Genomic DNA, 19,130 nt, shown 5'->3' on the forward strand with positions numbered 1-19,130 from the left:
ACACTGCAAAACACATTCTCAACGATTTTTGAGAATTTCTTCCAGTGTTTTGAGATTTTAACTTTCCTTATGAAAAAAAAAATAAACCTGATGACATCGTCATGAGAGTCTGCTCTTGCAGAATGTAACACTTTAGAGGAATTCCCCTTTTACAACAAGTACAAAGAGGGTATTGTGCAACATTTTGATTATGTAATCATGTGGCTGTCTCTTGTTGCACATAAAGGAATGGGAACGACTGCATGCTGCTTTCTGGGACATGCAAATCTATTGGAAAATGCTGGAGCGGATGAGAAAACAGCTCGAGAAGGAGGAGAAAGAGCTGATGGTGAATCGGGCGGTGGGCACCACTTTACCTCAGAGTGTCAGGCACATTCAGCTTGACCTGAGGGACCTAATGCGCCACGTCAGCACTCAGGTATCCACAGTCTTCTCACCCGAATCCACTCACATTTGATCCTTTTTTTAGCCCACGGAAAGACTTTGGAGGAAGTGACACTCAAGTCTGATGAAAAATTGTTTTGTTTCGTCTCCAGATGAGTTATATGAATAGCTCTTGGACAAAGCCAACCTCTCCTCCACCCTTAAACCCACAAACCGGATCCAAAACAGAATGGGACAGCAGAGTGGAGGGTTACATCCTTTTGAGGGATCTAGATCTTTACCTCACCAAGCTGGCAAGAGACTTCCTCCTTCTGGCTTCAAAAACACTCTGAAAACACACACGCACGCATGCGCACGCACACGCACGCAAAAAATCAAAAACGGCTGAACTGACTATCAGCACATATTTGGAAATAGGTGGAACTTTTAATAACTGTTTTAGTGGTGTTGTCAAGACTTTAAATGGAGCTCTCATGCTTGTCATATCTTTTACTTAATGTTTTACTGTATATTTAAGGGTTTTCTTGGGTATTTCCCAGAGTTTCTGTCTCACCTCTAACTGTAATTTAGCAATAGGCTCCCAGAGAACACTTCCCAACATGATGTTGTTCCCCCAAGCTTTCTCCCGGACTTTCCAAATACATATTTGCTATTTATTGACATATTTATGAATAACTTGCTATTTATTTCAAAGTGTTTTATTTGATGTCTCTTAGAGATACAGTGTTTTACATTATTATATTTTATATTTGATAAAGTGGAAATATATTTATGTATGAGTGACAATAAAGAGATGAAGCAATTGAAACAGTGACAACTTCATGTTATGATTTTCTAATCTTTAAAAAAAACAAAAAACGATCAGCCATTATTGCAATATTAAAGACATTCTTGTAATTAGGATGATGCATATGAAAGGGATCTTCCTTCCGTTAAGTATGTTGTGTGTGCTTGTGGTATCGTCCTGTCGGCTATAAATGAACACATAACAATGAAAACTTCTGAGGGACAGTCCTCCAGTTAGCTAAACGGATTATTGGATGTCTGGTTGCTGTTTTCTGTTTCTTCATGTGATGTTGATCTGAGGGGCAATCTGCAGAGTGAAATCAGATTGAATGCAGTCAGCTGGCTGAAATGTTTTTAATATAAAAAAAAGCTTGCTTCCTGCAGTCACATGACATCTGAACAGCCACTGACTCACCACTAGCAGATGTCCTCGCTTGCCCTTGGCCACCTTTAGCTCTGAACCCCGGACAAAATCAATGATTCCTTCTTTGCCTCGAGCCACAACGAACCTAATACTGCATGCCACACAGGAGGGAACAGATAAAAGACAGAATAGGACATGAGTACTGCTGGGTTGCCAATGACCAACATTGAGAAGCAGTCAGAGAAGCCTCACCTGCCCGGGCTGATGTTGACGGTGTTGACCTTGCTGGCCATCATGGCTAGTTTTGTCACCAGTTCGATCACATGGTTGCAGTGCAGAACCACATCACCCTGAGGGTCACACAGCTGGATTTAGACTTGTTGCATGGGCGTGCACTAGTAAACAGCCATGACTGCTGTGTCTTACTGTACCTTCTGCTTATTGTCCTCATTGGGCATGTGCAGAACAAACATCCCATCGCTGAGAGAGCTCACGGAGATGCCTGTTAAAATAGAACACCTGGCTTGGAATCATTAAGGATAGGATAGGATATATACTGTATTCATCCCCACGGTGAAATGTGGTTGTGGCAGCAGCAAGCAGAGTTACATAGAAGACATTTAAGAAAATGTAACAATAAAAGTGCAACAATGCAAAGTATATGAAGTGTGTATATATAGTATATACAGTGAAATATAAGTATGTACAGTGACTAACTAAACAACAAAAGCGGTGCTAGGGTTATTGATGTTGATGTTGATGATTCAATTGATGGAGGATCTGGCCAGAAGGGATTTATTATACAGTTTTATAGCAGTGAAACTAAGCTAATGAATACAATCCCAATGAATGACTGTCCCCATCTCCTAATTTAGTTTAATTATAAATGGTCACCCTCTCAGTATAATGTATCTTTCTGAGAGAAACACAAGCATTGGACACAACATTACTTGGTTGTGCACAGATAATGTGCACAGATAACGTACAGCAATTGAGGTGTTATGACTGCTAAATTTAAACTTCATAACTCCTCCTTAGCAAGAGACATGAAAATGAGCTCAGCAGTGATCATGGATTCAAGAACATTGATCAATATCTTAACATAATATATTTCTCAAATTGCTTTTCACCTCTCAGAGCTGTGTAGTCAATCCTCTGTTTGATCTTGGTCCTGTCCACGAGCACAGCAAAAGTGTTCGTGAGCAGCAGCTGGCGAGGGCGAGGCTTGAAACCCTTCCTGTCATACTTTACGACTGACACACCGTACTGAAAAAGCACAAGGAGACACATGACTGTGAGGCAGCTGTAAAGTTATGTAGCACTTTGATTACATTGCATAGGATAAAAAAGGTCCATCCCACCTGCACTTTGTCATTGCCGAGGGTCTGGACGACTTTGAGATTGATTTGTTCACGTTCTATATAAAGCAATGGGGAAGTCTCTGTAAATGTTATTACATCTTCTGTGTGGCGTTAATTAGAACAGAGGTTATTAATTCATATAACAACACGTACCCAGCCTGGAATCCAAAAACAGCCTTCCAACTCCCTGAGGATAGCTGTCTTTCTGATCCTTGAAGATCTCACTGGCTATAACCTTCTGCATCATCTGGAGCAAAGAAAGACAAATCAGGCAAGGTTTGTTCTTTAAATGGTACATAAAAAAACAGCAACTAGTAAGGCCACATTTCCTGTGGTAAGTGTACCTGCTTCTTCCATTCAGGCTGGACCCTCCTGCAATACTTCATGACCATGTTTCTCATGTGCAGTCTCCGCAGGTGCTCAGAGGTCTGTAGGGCACCATGGAATTGACAATGTAGAGTTTGCATTAATAACTCTGCAGATTCCTCCTCGCTTCTACTACTTATTGATTATAGAATCTGTACGTCACGATGTGATTCAGCAGAATGCGCCTCTGTGTACCTCAACGAGGGACGGAGGAGGTGTTGGCCAGTTCTTGTCCAAAACGCTCTTGGGCAGGTTTTTACGCAGATTCTTGAGGAAGGAATAGCGCACATGATCCAGGAAATACTCGTTCTCAGGGCAGTATTCCTCATGGCGGTAGATGAAGCCTTTTATGAGCCTGAAAAAAAAAGATAGATACAAAGAAGAAATCAACTTATGAATACAAAATGCAGTTGCAAAAATACATTTTAGCAGGTACAAAGTATCAGTGACGCACTTGCGTATCAACTCAGCAGCCTGTCGACGCCTCTTCGCCCTCCTGCGTGCTTTCATCCCTCGCCACCCGGACTGGATCGTAATCACTGAAGATACACATAAATGCAGAGATCACCACAACTGTTACACTCAGAAGAGACCATTCCAAGGTTAGTAAAGCATAGGAAGTCAGCTCAATACATTTGTTGTGAAGTGAAGTCTACACAAGCATATACACCCAAATACAAGAGCTGGAATGTGGACCACCCAAAAGTATTTATATGTGCTTGTTCATACACATGAACAAAGCACAAAGTCGGAAAGTCTGGAGAGAGACTAAAGTTTTGGAAGGCTAAATCAAAATGAAAATATAGAAACATAATAAACATGACGAGTTGTTATGCATGTATTTAATTCCGTTTTAGGGACAAAGTGAGACTGTAAGGGTGACATAGGAAAGTGTGAGGGAGTCAACAGTGGGAGGGCTCTGACCTGCACGTCTGATGCGTTGGTACTTGGCTCTCTCCCTGTAGCCTCGCCATGACGTCTGCAGGGCCAAAGCTAGAACACAACAAATAAAAGAGTCAAGGTGGATTTATGACTTTCCAATGAGGTGATGGAGTGGATGCTGATTCATAGTTCAGCGTAAGCATTATACCACTGATTAGATTAATTGTGACAGAGAGTGATGATTGCAGTGAGGGAACTGTTTGCTGTCTAATAGCACAACACAAGAATATATATATCTCACAATATGCTGCCCTCTAATACCTTAAATTATGACAAATAGAAAAAGTTGAATAATAACCCCTCTGACACCATAAACATATTATAAATGTACTTCACAAAGGTAACATTTCTAATAATCGTCTTTCTTTTAATTTCATTGTTACAAACCTTACCACTGTTACTCACCTATCTCTGGCCTTTTGGCTTCAAGTGCATCCTCAGTGCTGAAGAGAGTTTTTGGGAAACGGATGAAGATTTTTGACCTGCAGAAAGTGGACGAAGAAGTGTATGACCAATTTGAGACTACAATGCCATTTGACGAACACTTCAATCTAAATGTCTTGCATGGATGCATACATATAGTCTGGATGGCCCCATAATCATTTGTGTCCACGTAGCTACTCATGGACCACCATTGTCAAACTCTCCTCCCACTCTATACTCTCCCTCCAAAAATACATTACCTGCCCAGTTTGTACTCCTCTGCTTTGTAGCCTAGGTGGTTGACCAGTGTTGAGACACCATCCGCGAGTCTGCCGTGCCAATTGGGCCACGTCTCTGGACACAGGGGTTTATACCTGTGGCATATAATATATAATACTTATTATGACAGTTGACTGAACATACTGTAGAGCAAACAGAATCAACAATCACTAGGGCTGTAAGACATTCAGAAAGACGGTCAGTCACCTCTGCAGGAAGGCTTCAAAGTGACGTCGATAGGCAAAGCCAGCTCTCCTGACCCTCAGGTTCTCCATCAGGCCCAGGTACTTCACCTGGTGTCTGACCAGAACTTCATCAAACCTTTCTGCAGGGAGAGATCTGGTTTACTGGTGACAATAATACACTTTTGGCAAAACTCACAGCACACATACCATACTATATTTTCTTAGGGCACTTCAGAGGGCACAAAATAGCACATGTAACATTATTTTTTTTAAACCTTTATTTGAGAATAACAATAATCCTCTTGTAAATTGATATTGCAAGATGTAAAAGTATACCTGGCTGCTTGGCGTCATTTGGTTTGATACAGCGCACGTAGGATGGCTCTTTAGACATGAGGATCTCCATAAGTTTCATCAGGCTGTTTTTAAACTGAGTGGCGGCCTACGGGACACATTTTAAAAACAACATGAAACTAAAAATGTGTATTGAAAAAAGATAGAAAGGATTCATAGATTTATTGTTATCACTATCTAGGGACATTTTTTATTAAACCACACCGATAAATGATCAAAGAGAGAGAGAGAGAGAGAATGAAGCTGATTCTGATTCTAATTCTGAGAAAGAAATCCTCACCATCTCTGGCCGTTTCTGGTCCTTTCTGCGGAAGCAGTGACTTACGATCTGGTTGTCTGACTGGCGCATGACCTGAACCGAGACCAAACAACACAACCACATGTCAACACAACACACCCCGCTCTTCCTCTTCAAGGTTGTGGTGAGATTCTACCTTGTGTCCATTTTCATTGTTCTTACCTCTTTCAGGTTCCTGTTCAGCAATTTATTGTTCTTGTCTAAGAAACCTAAATGAGATAAACAATAACACTTGTCATTCAGAAAAACAGTGGGTTGTGGGTCATGCTCTAAAATAACTGTGGAAAAAACGTCAACTGGTTGATCAAGTGATACATTACAGCTTTACCATTGACATTGTAGTTGACCTCTCCAGCATAATGCAGCAGCCTGAACTCCTCTCGACTCATCACCCTGCGAGTTTTTCCATTTGCCAACTTGTGACTGAAAGACATACACACGCACATGGAGGTTCAAACATACATAGGCTTGCAGGCATAAGAGGCTGTGGTGAGAGTCTCTGTACTGTTGGTCAAAATATGATTTAATACAAGACAATGCTTACGTGACAAAATGGGGATGGCCGCCCAGTGTGTCTTCCAACTTTTCTAAAAAGGAGACATCACAGGTCTCTCCGGGTCTCAAGCACTCCTCATCCTGAATAAACAGTCACATTATTTAACTTTTCCTCCAGTGACAGAGGGTAAGACAACATCATATACACGATAAACATAAACTAGTTATTGTGCGCACCATCATGGAGATGATGCCTTTGTGCTTCTCCTCGATCAGGTCACAAATGATCTTGTTGTCAAAGTATTGCACCGTCTCCCACTGACATTAGAGGGAGAGAGAACAATGTTGTGTTAGCATGGAAATATAAATATCAATCAGTATATGCAACTTTTTTGTTTTGACTACCTAACCAACAATCAACTCACTGCAATTCCCTCTGTCTCATACTCCTCCTGCTCAGATCTCAGGGTGAGCTCAATAAACAGCTGCTGGAGCTTCTCATTGCAATAGTTAATGCAGAACTGCTCAAAACTGCAGGGAGAAATATAAGGCGACTTAGGCCAAATCCATGCTGGAGTGATGTACAAACGCTGTGTGCATGAGAGACAATTACTGACAAAGAATTTGGTGCACTGAAAAGAAGAAGAATGGAAATGAATAGAACTCATACCTATTGTGCTGCAGGACCTCAAAGCCGTAGATATCCAGAAGGCCTATAACTGAGCAGCCCTTACCGCTGTGGTAGATTTCCTCCTGCATAATGTATAAAGTACACCGCATGCAATCAATGGTAAAACTAAACAACTGCATGTTGTTTTTGAGTTGCTATCAGAACTGTTACCGGACCTTCAGAGCCAGCGACTGATTGATCTTCTCCACCAACCAAGTGAAGGTCCGACCGTACACAGACTTGGCTAAGGCATCGCGGGCGGCCATTGCCTGCTCAAAATTTAGTGGGATGATCACCTGTAAAGTACAAACGCGACACAAAATTATAAAATCACAAGATACACACCAAACAAGTGAAAATGTGAGGAACACGGACACAAGGACTGTCACCTCCTCTCCTTTGGCAGTGAGCTTCTTGTGTGTGAGCGCCGCCCCGAGCGCCGAAACATCGACACCCAGCAGCTGGAAAACAACAACACATCTGCTGTTAGCTGTGCCTTTTCGCTAGTGTTTTTTTGCATATTTGAACGTCCAATAATACTGGTGGGACTTCTGACCTTTGCAAGATTTGTTATCTGAGTCTCAGTGGTGATATAAGTTTCTCCTTCCTCCCCTTCCCCAAACTGAGTATTTCCCAGATGGAGAACACTGGCGATGATATTCAGCAATTTCTGAGGTCAGACACAGGAAAGACAGTTAACAACAACCTCACAGATGTTTTTAAGTGTTTTTTTTACTAAATCAATATCTGGACAGTCACTGAGAATATGACCATCCATATCCAATCAGAACCAGAGACATTTTATAATGAAAAATGTTTTTCAATAAACCTCTTTTTTTTAAATGTTCACAATAAAGTTGATGTAAACAATGCAGGACTAAAAACTTTCAAAAACGCCTTTGCAATGTCTCAGGACGAAAACATACGAAGCCTTAAGGATCCAAAAATTGTTTTGGGTGGAAAACAATGTAATGTTTTTTCACTATGAAAACTGCCCGTAGCCTGTTGTTTAAACTTGTATCACTACTTTTGGATTCATGTAGAGTTGTCCGTAATGTGTTTATGATGATAAGAAATGTGATGTTTGGTAAGTGTGAAGAAATAAAGGAGAACAAACAGTGGACATATTCATGGTGCAAATTAACATTCCCAGATCATTACTTAAATTGAATCCATTCCTTTGACTTTACCTTTGAAAGTTCCACTTTAATGTAGAACACCAGAGAATGAAAAACAATGCCACGGCTGTGATTTACTAACCTGCACTTCTTCCTCAGTGAAGCCAATAACAGACAGGGCCTTCATCACAACTTTCCAATTATTCTTGTCACTGACGGAGCTGAGTCTGGGACAGTTGCCCTGAACAAGAAAATGAAATATTACACCACGATTGATCTCAAAAAGAAATATTAGTTTGAAAAGAAATAAGTCATGAAACCTTTGCACCACACACACACCTTCACCAGATAGTTGTAGTTCTGAGGGTTCCTTTCCAGGGCCAGTGTGGTAAGCAAGTCATCGTCCCCTCCATCCAGAAGCTGGTAGAAGATGTGGAAGTTCCTCTCGCCGTGGTTCTGGTGCACTACACGCGATTTCTCCAGCAGGTACTTCAGGATGTGACCGCCCACTGGCGCCCCCTAGGAGGAGTTACGAGAAACAGCAGGTTTAGCACCCGAGAGTTTTAAATGTTTGAGCTTCCATCAATGATATAACTAAACTAACATCTGTGAGTATGGTACAAGCACATCTGATTTCTATAAAGCTTGTGGAAGGAAAGAAAGGAGTGTTTACCCTAAAGTCAAACTGGACATCCATGTATTTCCCAAAGCGGCTGGAGTTGTCATTCCTAAATGTTTTGGCGTTGCCAAATGCCTACGCAAAGTAACAAAAAGCCAGGAAATGAGAGGGAGGAAGTGAAGTTAAGAACAACACAATAACAAAATCAAACAATCAGAAATAAATATTAAGACGTATTTACAAATCACAAATATGCAAAGGTCATTCAGATTTCTCAGATGAACCAGATATTATAATGTATTGTGAAAGTCAAATAAGTCTAAATGTACTGTGCTTTTAACTGATTGTGGCTGTGTGAATAGTTGAAATACCTCCAGCACAGGGTTGGACTGCAGCAGGCAGTCACCAAGGTTCGTCATATGTTCATTGATGGGGCAGGTGACAGTGTAGTAGAGGAGGATCTTCTTGGACGCTTCTGTTTTACCTGCTCCACTCTCACCCGATATCATAATACACTGGTCCTTCCTCTCGGTCCGCATGGCTCGGTAAGTGTTGTCTGACAAGGCGTAGCTGAGAGGAAAAACAGAACCAGCTTTAAATACAGATCAACATATGTATATTTGAAACATGGTGGTGGAAAAGTCCCACAGACATTTCAGTCCAATGGATGCAATGGAAATTGTATTTTTCTGTTATAACTGTTAGAAGTTAAATCTGTGGTTTACATGCTTGTTATTATCAAATGTATTTATTTATTTGATGTTTAACTTATAGAAATATGTAGGCACACATAATCACATGTGATCCATCATATATCACAATTTGAATAGTTTTATTTTTTTTATTCCCCTTTAACACCAACTCACACATAAAACATGACCCTGCTGTCCAAAACACAATACCTAAAATAAAGGTGTGTCATGCATACACATTAAAGAAGAAATAGAGAGAAAACTTAGTCACATCAACACAATGAAAGAACACAGCAAAACACAACAACAGAGACACTAAAAAACTGTAAACAACAAAAACAAAAGGAGTATTTAACAGTTGTACTTTGAAAGACAACGATCTCTTCCCACATACCTTTAGTTTTGTCAAAATTATGTAGCATATGCACCAAAGTGCCTAATGTTTTCACACTATAAAATGTATTAATCAGTAAAAAATTACATTTCCCTACAAATGATAAGAATCCATAAACCTTCTTTTGTGATTACATATTTAACTTCGTGACGTTTATAATTCTTGTGAAGGTTTCATGTTAATTATATTCACGTATGTAGAGCTGAAACTATTTGATTAATTGAGTGATAAAAAGCCTGACCCCCTCCATAAATTGATCATAAAGATATGTGTGAATTGCAGCCTAAAGTTATGCATCGTTATACAGTATATGTATTGAGCTATGGAAAGCCTCTGTGGAGGTTTCAGTATTAAGGCATATAATACACACATACCCAGAACATCATTGAATGTGACATGCATGCTTGAATAAATCCTGTTTGATCACAGATAATTAATTTAGCAATATATGGTTGAGCATGCCATGTGATTATTAGCGGCTGGCAGCAGAGGACATGGAGGACTTTGATGAATAAATGTCTGAGCACCATGAAGTGACTTACATGTGAGGCGATATCTCATAGAAGCTGACCCCTCTGTAGCGTTCCATCTGCGGCTTGGAGTACATCTCCAGCTCTTTGTAAGGGTTCACTGACACCAACACTGAGCCAATATACGTCTGAGGGAAAACATTAGAGCACATTTAATTACGTTTCACCATAGCAACGGAAATGTTTTGGAACATATGAAGGAACTTGGCTCCATTACATAGATGAGGTTTTCCCCGAAGCGTCTCCGTAGGTTCTCTATGAAGGCTGCCTCACTGTTGTAGTTTTCCAGCAGGACAAAGTCCTGCACCCCAACCCTGTCCCGGGCCGTCAGGCCACCCTCCATCACCAGGCGCACTCGTCCTTCAACATCCACCTCCTACAGGAAGAGAGAGAGAGAAGGAGGAAGAGGAATGAAGCAGATAGTGCAGCAGTGCTACAGAGAAGAAGATATCTGTTTTTTTGATAACCTTCCAATAGATAAAATTACACTCTGTTGACCAACAGGGGGCACAATGCATGATACATTTCACCAAGTTACGAAAAAATGTGCATCTGGCGCGAATATCTGAGACACTAAAACACTCAAGTAAGAACAGTCCCACCAAACCTTGCCAGGATTGAAACAATGAAGACATTTCAGGAATCCAAATGATAAGCAGACCGGATAGACTCTTGTATCATGCCGTGGTGAGGTAGTGTATTACGATGTATGTACAGTACACACAGCTCGATCTCACCAGTGGAGATTTAAGCGACGCCACAAGGAAAGCGTGTGTACATGTCAACCGCACTGTGATGGCATACATCATAGTGCAGACAGGAAATAATTACCAGACGGCAGAGTAAAAATCTCAGATATGCCCGAAGGCAAGCTATTAAAAACACAACCTCATGCACACTCATACGCACACACACACACAGATAAAACTGTCAGCACTCAATACTTACTGATAATAAATATATCCAGGGGCACAATTCAGTGTGTAATCAATGCACTACACACACCAGCCAAACCAGCTACACTCCATCTTCAGTATCAAAGATACATTTATGAGAGGAGGCCTGCTGTCTTTCTTTACATTTTAATTTTTAAAAAAACAAGCAGAAAGTGGAACAAAGGGGTTTGACTTCCACAGGACTTCTTGAATGCAAGAGCCTCTCAAGGGTCTCATTTGGCTGGTTAAAGTCGGTAAAAGGTCATTATCTCTGGCCACTGGAAGCAGGAAAATCCTTAAAAAAACAAGAGGACAACAGTGGACGATAGCCAAGAAGCGAGAGCAAAGGAAAGTCACTGGACATTTCCACTGCAGCCCCTCCCCTCTGCTTCACCTTGCACTATTGTTCTCCCACTCCTGGAGGTGGGCTTCCTACAGATACTAATTACAGTTCACAGATTTCCCATTGGATAAAACTAAGGAATGTTCATGTCAAGTTTGGGCCAAGCGCTGAGTGGATGTCACTAAATGTTTCAAAATGTTGTGTTTCAACAGCTGTGCATGCTTTTATACACGGAGGATTTGTTTTTGCATGCACGGTCAACAGGAAACTTGCATTCATGACACCTTTAAGGCAAAAGTAGCATAACTAAGAGTGCCAACCAAAAACTATCCTCACACAGCTGTGAAGGATGCCATTAGGGTGCAGTTGCAACATTTACAACCTATAACTCTTTGACAGTGTTAACTGGCTATGAAATGCGGTTTATGTATGACTTCAATTTCAAAAGAATAGTTACTTGCTTTTGTTTGAACTTGTATCAGCCCACATGGTGGCACCTTGTCACATATAATGGCACATATGGCACAATGGCTTCTTAGGGTGGACTGGGCTTGCACATAGTTATAAAACACCATGTGTTCATCATACACAGCAACCTTTCATGGTAGGTGACGCTGACCAGCACTCCCTGGCTCTAAACTGTAACTGTGACTCCTTTGGCAGGAATCAATCTTTCCATCTTCCGCATATCTCACACCTCATCTGTGATGTCAATAAGATGTACAGTAGCTGCTGCGTCTGACACATCCACATGTGTTGTAATCTTGTTATGCTCACTCAAAAACACAGCAAACTTCGTTGTCAAGGATCTCTCAGCAGTCACAAGTTCTATTTTTTTCTCTGCTAATTCATTTCCACTTTTACTACAAGGATTTTATCACAGTAACATGTGGAACCAATTTTAAGGATGAGAAGCCTCACAAAAAGCTTTTCTGTCACTACGGCTGAGGTAGAGGAAATTTTAAAGGAAGATAACATCATTCTTATGGAGATACTGTGGCTGAGATACCCTCAGAATTAAAGGTCTGAGATAGAGATGAAACCAGAACACAATGCAGCCCTTGCAGTGAACTGACCTGAGGCTTTGTGGCTACAGCAGTGGGACTCTGATCTAACTGACACGTCTGGATGCTTTATGGGGGGATTTGATGGATAACCAGGGAGCTTCAGTGAATTCTGCAGGTTTGTAGGTGCAGCTGCAGTGACAACCAGTGATGAGGCTAACCAAACAGTGGGACTTGGCTTCAGGCCCCATGACTAAGCTCCGCTGGGCCGACTACGTTCGGATTGTCTTCCTTATAAGGCATGCCCCACCACTCTGTCCCAGGGCGAGCTGCTCTGGTACCGCAGCTGGCTCTCTAGCACTCATGTGCCAGTAATGGATACGGTGGAAAAATACCAAGTTTATTCTTTTTGGGCTGCACGGGTTGAAGCTTATACAAAAAACCCAAATACCTAATGACTCATAGATGGGCAAAAAAGAAAAAGAAGAAAAAACCTCTAAGTGACTCATTGTTCTGTTTTGCTTCCCCCTCCATAACAGAGACAGTGAATTGGTGGATCGGAGCTTGTGCTTCACTGTGTAAGCACAGATAACACACACACACACACACACACACACACACACACACACACACACACACACACACACACACACGCATACACACACACACACACACACACACACACACACATACGATCCAGTCAGTGTGCAGCACTACACATGAAAGCACGACAAGGAGCATCATGGTGGTCAGGATCTTACCCTGCCTTGGTACCTCATCCTGTCCTGTTGTTGTTGTTGGAAGAAGGCTGTATCGGTGCTCCCCCCCAGGCTGGCGCTCCTCCTCCCGTGTCAGACAGACTCTTCAACTTCTCGTCCACCTTTGCACATGGGTGACACAATGGGGTAACTTATCTTCTTCGCTCTCTCACCCGCGTCAGTTACTTTCTCACTTTCTCTCAGCTTTAGTCTCTTTCTCCACGTCTTTCCTCCTCTTCGTCCGGCTGCCCTGTGAGGACAAAGCATACGCACCAGGGCCAAAACACAAACAGCCCCTCTGGTTTATACCTTCAATTTGTCTTCCCTTTGACAGGTCAAGTAAATGTCCGCCTCTCCATGAGTCCCTCTCCTTCCCTCTAAACCAAACTGCATGAAACAAGGCAGGAACTCCACTCTCACACGTCACACAACTGGATAAAAAAAAGTCCAGGGAAAGTATAGGCTGTTGGGAAGAGCCAGAGAGCCGAGAGAGTCTGGAAAAACTTGCTAAGAGCCCCAGACTACAAACATGTAATCACTGTGCAGCTCTATAAAAGGGGGAAGAAAACCGAAATCACATGATGAGATCTCACTCAGTACATTCTTTCTTTCCTTCCCTCCCTATTTAGTTTGCTCCCTCCCTTTTCTCCCACAAGCTGAGACAGATTCACATTAGATGTGAGCAAGACTGCCACTGTTGATGAAATAACTTTCACCATCATCATAATGTCGCTTTGCAGATTTTTTTGAAGTTTGTTATTATATTAGTCTGCGCTGTCACATTCCCCAACACTCCCAATGTGAACATAATATAACTTTATATTAAATGTGCTGTCTGTGCTGTCCATGGGATTCCTGACTTCTTACGTTGCCTCTATTTGAAGGCATTTCTGGGAGTGCTGTCAAGGCCACATCGTCTCTGTGAGAGAACAGCGCCCTCCTCTGGCCCCGCCCCCTTTTGTGTGCCCTCACCTCATTTTCCCTCACTCTGCCTCCACGCCTCACTCTCATTCCTTTGCCAGCATCATCAAATATCCACCGCTGAGGAATCTGAATCATGTTGCCCAGATGGAGAGAGCCTCTCGCTCGTTTTCTCAATCCCTGCCGATCTCAATCATTCTTAGAGCAAGGAGGACATGTTTCAAAATACTTTTTATGGTGTTATGTATTTACTTCTTTCCTGACACTCACTATATTTGGAGTGTACACAACTAAGGGGGAATTGACACTCATTCATTAAATTATTCAAAAGATTGTGTGCCAATTGCTGTCACTCAAAACCTCACTTTGGTGCCATGCCTATTTTACTTAAGCAGTCGTCCCAGGTCTACAGTCAAGTCAAGTTTATATCTTATTTCTCTCACAAATCATACATTTTCCTCAAGTGGCTTTCACCCAATATTTGCTACCTTGAACTTTTTCAGCCAAATGTTCTCAGATACCTGTGTTTATGAAAATATTGCCTCCCCGTCTGCTTAGATTACTTGTTACCTCATCGCATTTCTCCACAATGGGCTCTATTCACAGCAGCCTCACTTTAAACGATCAGGTCTATTTTGCATGGAGCGCAAAAACCCAGAGAAACTCTTACAATGAGATGATAGTTGATCATTTAGTGGGCACAGAAACGTTGACTACAGCAGAATGGTCGGTATTGTTGAGTTCCTCTATCAGAGCCAAACAGTGCTCTAAGGAAATATTATAAAAATGAATGCATGCTGAACACATGTCTGGCTACCGGGCGCTTACTTGTGAGCTCCACTTTCAGGCCAAGCTGCAGGCTCAGGCCCTGGTGGGACTCAACGAGGTGTCAAATGTCACACAGGCCTCTCCTTTTGGTCCGCACCCTCTCTCTGGGAAGACTTCCCCAGCAGCTACTGCCTACAACCACTCAGCTCCCAGGGTCACATGGACAAACAGCTTGTCCACCACTGTGGGGCATTACTAGACGATTTATTCTGAACATAGCAACTGCCTAAAAAACTACATATTTATTCAGCTGATAGGTGTTGTAGAAACCTCAGTTTCTGTTCACAAATTCACAGTTGGGCATGTTTGGGTTTTATTTGGGTCATCAGAAAAGTCAACTTGAAAAGTCAAAACCATGCACAGACGTCTCAGACAGAAAATACTGCAGACAGATTGCTGACAGCATTCTTGACTTACTTTTGAAGGGCATCCAAGACATAACCAGCTGCATGTGGAAAACATGAGGGTACTCTCCTAACACATCTGGTTTGTCTACTCTGCACACATAGCAGCATCTGGCACAACCTCACTGCCTAAAGACACTGAAGTCAACCAGAAAGAAACTACAGTTCCACAGCAGCATGCGTCTTCACCACCTGAGCTTGTGCATTATTTCCTTCTGAGTTTTTTTTTCCAATAAGTGTTCCTATCTTTGTTTAGCAGTTCCTGTAAGAAGGAGTTCCTTCCTAACTGTTTCCTGATGTTCAGGGTCTTCCTTCATGACCATTTGTTTGAGCTCAGATGTGAACCACCTTCTAGTTCTTAGTTTTATCTCCTGCATTGTACAGCTCGCCGCTTGAAATGGATTCCTTCGCTTTAAAGCGCAGAGAATCCAAGGTGTTATGGGCCATTAACTGGAATCTTACACTTGCTGAAAGAGTAACTGCTATTAAAATATGGACGGCAACACTGAGCTGATTTAACCAACTTCCTGCAGGAGTACACACACTTACGATCCACCTCAACTGCCACTACTTCCATTTCTGTCAAACTCAGAACCAAAACACTGAAATAAATATCCTTATATTCTACAATACAATCATGACTTCAAGTTCAGATAATTACAATAATCAAGAAATTATTTTGAACACCTGACATATTATGGAACAAATCCAAAGAATCCTTGCATAACCCTCCACCCTCATCTCATAAACTATGCCTGCATATTTGTACAGTGTTTGAGTCTGAGGTAAAGTAATTGCTTTTCCTCATTTTGTATTAAAATTGCTCAGGTTTTCCGATTCAATATCGCAAGGAATTACAGAGGAATGAATACTTATTTGGGCGGGGTGGAAAATTGGTTTCTCTTCACTCTTCACTTCCTTCCAATTCTCTCTCTCTCTCTCTCTCTCTCTCTCTCTCTCTCTCTCTCTCTGTGTGGGTATCGGATATAATCTTAACCCTATCTAGCTCATCTAAATCTCCCCATGCTAACTTGTGTGTAATAAAATAAAATATCTTCTTTCCTTCTTATCTCTGACCTGTTATGTTGCATTTTGCATGCTTCAATGTGGAGATATTATGTCAACTACAAAATGATGGAAATATATGAATGCTGTGTGGGTTTCCTAACTGTTTGTAATGTCCTAGGTTGAGATGTTTTTCTTGTCACCTATCGTCCATCTGCACTGAGCTCCCTCAGCACCATCTGCCTTCCCTTTCACCCCGATCTCACCTCAGCTGCCTCTCATCCCCCAGATACGTGTTACACCACAAGAGCTACTAAATTGATCAAGGTGTAAAACGAAATGCCATGAATCTACAAGCTGCGGAAACACATTTATATAAGTTGTCGGATTTAAAAAGCAAAGACACAGAATGGTAACTTACCTCTCTTCTTGATGATGTGAATTATAGGATGGATATAGGGCTCTGCCTAGTGGTAGCAATATCAATTACACAAAACTGCCTGCCATGCCTCTTTTTTTTGGTAAAAGGGATGGGATGGCTTGACATTACATTTGGTTCCCAGAAGATTAATCTTTTCTTGTCTTAAACAGAGCCTTAGTTTGCATGCAGGATTTCCCCTTTAATAGTATTTCTAAACTGTAAAATTCTATATTTCTTCCCCTCCACCAGCCACAAAAGCTTTAATCCACTGAACTGAAATGCAAAACAAGTGTGAAATTGTTTGTATCTTGCACATCACAACACTATAGCCACACTAATACACACATAGACAAATATTGTGCATGCATATCTGTAATAAACATATGCATATGCCTACCTGGTCCTCCTCAATATCCAGAGGGCATGAAAAGCCTCACTGAAGTTGAACAGGGAACCCTTTCTCCTCTCCAGTCTGGTGGCGGCCACGTCAGAAGAGAAACTCACACCCGGAACCGCTGCACGGATGAAATGACCAGCAAATGAACAGCAAACGTACTTGCAAACGTACACGCGCGTGGAATCTTTACAGAAAGTAAAAACTGCGGACCATGAATCCCTCACTGCAAAGGATGCATTTCGGGTCGTTTTTTATCCCATAAACTCGCTAGGAGGCGGCAACGCTAAAGTAACTCATCAAAGTAATCAGATATGCTGCGGATGCTGATGGCGGATGCAGGTATCCTCTGTTGAAGGTGGAGGAGCTGACTGGTACCACACTGGGACCTTGTGAGGAGGCGGTACCCCTAGACGTGACTGCCTTCACTACATCTGGCTGTCAAGGTGTATTGAAGTATGATTTATATTGAAGTGATGCTGTAACTTGTGAAACACGAGAGTCTCTAAAACATGCTGCAGTCTCATGTCCCTCCTCCGTTTGCTTAAACATTTGTTTACAAAAGTCTCCAGCAGTTTGTGTTTTGTATACGATATCATGTAATTCAATGCCCCACTGTTTTACATTGTGTTGTGATTTAATGTTATGCTATGCATTATTAAAAATGAAAGCTTGCTATTTTCTAACATAACTTCACTGGGTGTAGTGGAACAGTGTTGGCCAACTAACTAATCATTACGCTAAACACCACTAATAATGTTTCTGGTAAACCCATGTAACTTAAACTAGCACCGCTAGTTATCATAGCAGAGATAACATGTAGTTATTCTAACAAGTACAGGGACGTTGGTCGGTTTACTTTAATATACTTAATGGTGTAACGTTAAAGAAAGTGATTACTTCGAGTAACGAGCTCTCCCAGTATCTCGTTACTGGGAGAGCCGAGCCGACCTGCTGCAGTTGTGTGAGGGCGCCACTGGGTGAGTCCCTCTCTGCGCTGCTCCTGTCTCCACAGCTCCCTTTTCCCAAAGAAAAGAAGAGGAGAACTAGGTCCGGGGAGGAGGGCCGCCGCCATTATCGGAAAGCGGTCAGAAATACCACTTTCACTCACGCAATCTGCTCGCAAATCGACCCGGACATGAACAATCGCTGCTGCGGTAGAAACACATTTCCGACGACGCACCACGCCGATTGCACGGAAACTCAACGTTGTCTCGTGTGCGCCACCGGCCCGCAGCATTATGTGGGCACAACAATGGACAGAATAATTATTGAAAAAGCAACGTGGTGAACCGAGAAGGAGGACGGCTTGAGCAGGTTTTTATACGCATGGACAATTCTCATGAGTGAAAACCCTTCACGGAACCCCCCAAAAATTCGGATTGTTCTGTCAATTTGGGATATTTATTTCTTCCTCTCCACCCGTGTTTAATTGCGACGAAAGCACTGATGCCAAACCAGATAATCCAGACATGGGTAATGGGTGTTTGAATGAAATAACTCTCATCGCACAAGTTGTAGTGTTCTCGGCTTCCTCCGTGAATCGAGGCCACCCGTAGCGTGTTCTGCGGCTCTCCTTGTGCACATCAGGCGGCGAGGGCTGCGGCAACTGGCCTGACAGATGCGAGAGGAGAAAGGGAAGAAATGCGATGGTACGTATGCTACATGCGCTTTCCTCTCACGGGCTATTTCCTATTGAAGGTGTCGAGTGCTCCACCCTAGACAGCTGGGTAAATACATGCTCTTTCAATATGGTCGGTGTGGAGAAGGGAGGCTATCTCCAGATTGTCATGATGTAGCCAGACAGCAGCAGCAGCAGCAGCAGCAGGCCTGGCGTGGTCAGCCCCTCTGCGTGCA

The 19,130-nt window shown here is 42.2% G+C and overlaps 1 protein-coding gene across 1 annotated transcript; it reads right to left on the reverse strand.

Annotated features, from left to right (window-relative positions):
- Positions 1–1,072: 1,072 nt before the first annotated feature.
- Positions 1,073–17,383, reverse strand: myo1ca (myosin Ic, paralog a). The gene is made up of 33 exons (XM_079214002.1): positions 17,277–17,383; positions 13,304–13,422; positions 10,478–10,636; positions 10,273–10,388; positions 9,016–9,214; positions 8,699–8,779; positions 8,365–8,544; positions 8,168–8,266; positions 7,464–7,577; positions 7,297–7,368; positions 7,084–7,203; positions 6,908–6,990; positions 6,663–6,768; positions 6,475–6,555; positions 6,287–6,378; positions 6,071–6,165; positions 5,905–5,951; positions 5,725–5,796; positions 5,427–5,532; positions 5,113–5,230; positions 4,887–5,000; positions 4,609–4,685; positions 4,186–4,254; positions 3,716–3,800; positions 3,457–3,616; positions 3,240–3,323; positions 3,049–3,142; positions 2,896–2,951; positions 2,665–2,800; positions 1,966–2,036; positions 1,787–1,884; positions 1,586–1,685; positions 1,073–1,477 (listed from the first exon to the last, which is right to left on the reverse strand). The coding sequence occupies exons 2-33, from the start codon at positions 13,319–13,321 to the stop codon at positions 1,451–1,453; spliced, it is 3,129 nt and encodes a 1,042-aa protein (XP_079070128.1). The 5' UTR covers positions 13,322–13,422; positions 17,277–17,383; the 3' UTR covers positions 1,073–1,450.
- Positions 17,384–19,130: the final 1,747 nt, after the last annotated feature.

Source organism: Taurulus bubalis (assembly GCF_910589615.1).
Source record: "Taurulus bubalis genome assembly, chromosome: 2".
NCBI lineage: Eukaryota > Metazoa > Chordata > Actinopteri > Perciformes > Cottidae > Taurulus > Taurulus bubalis.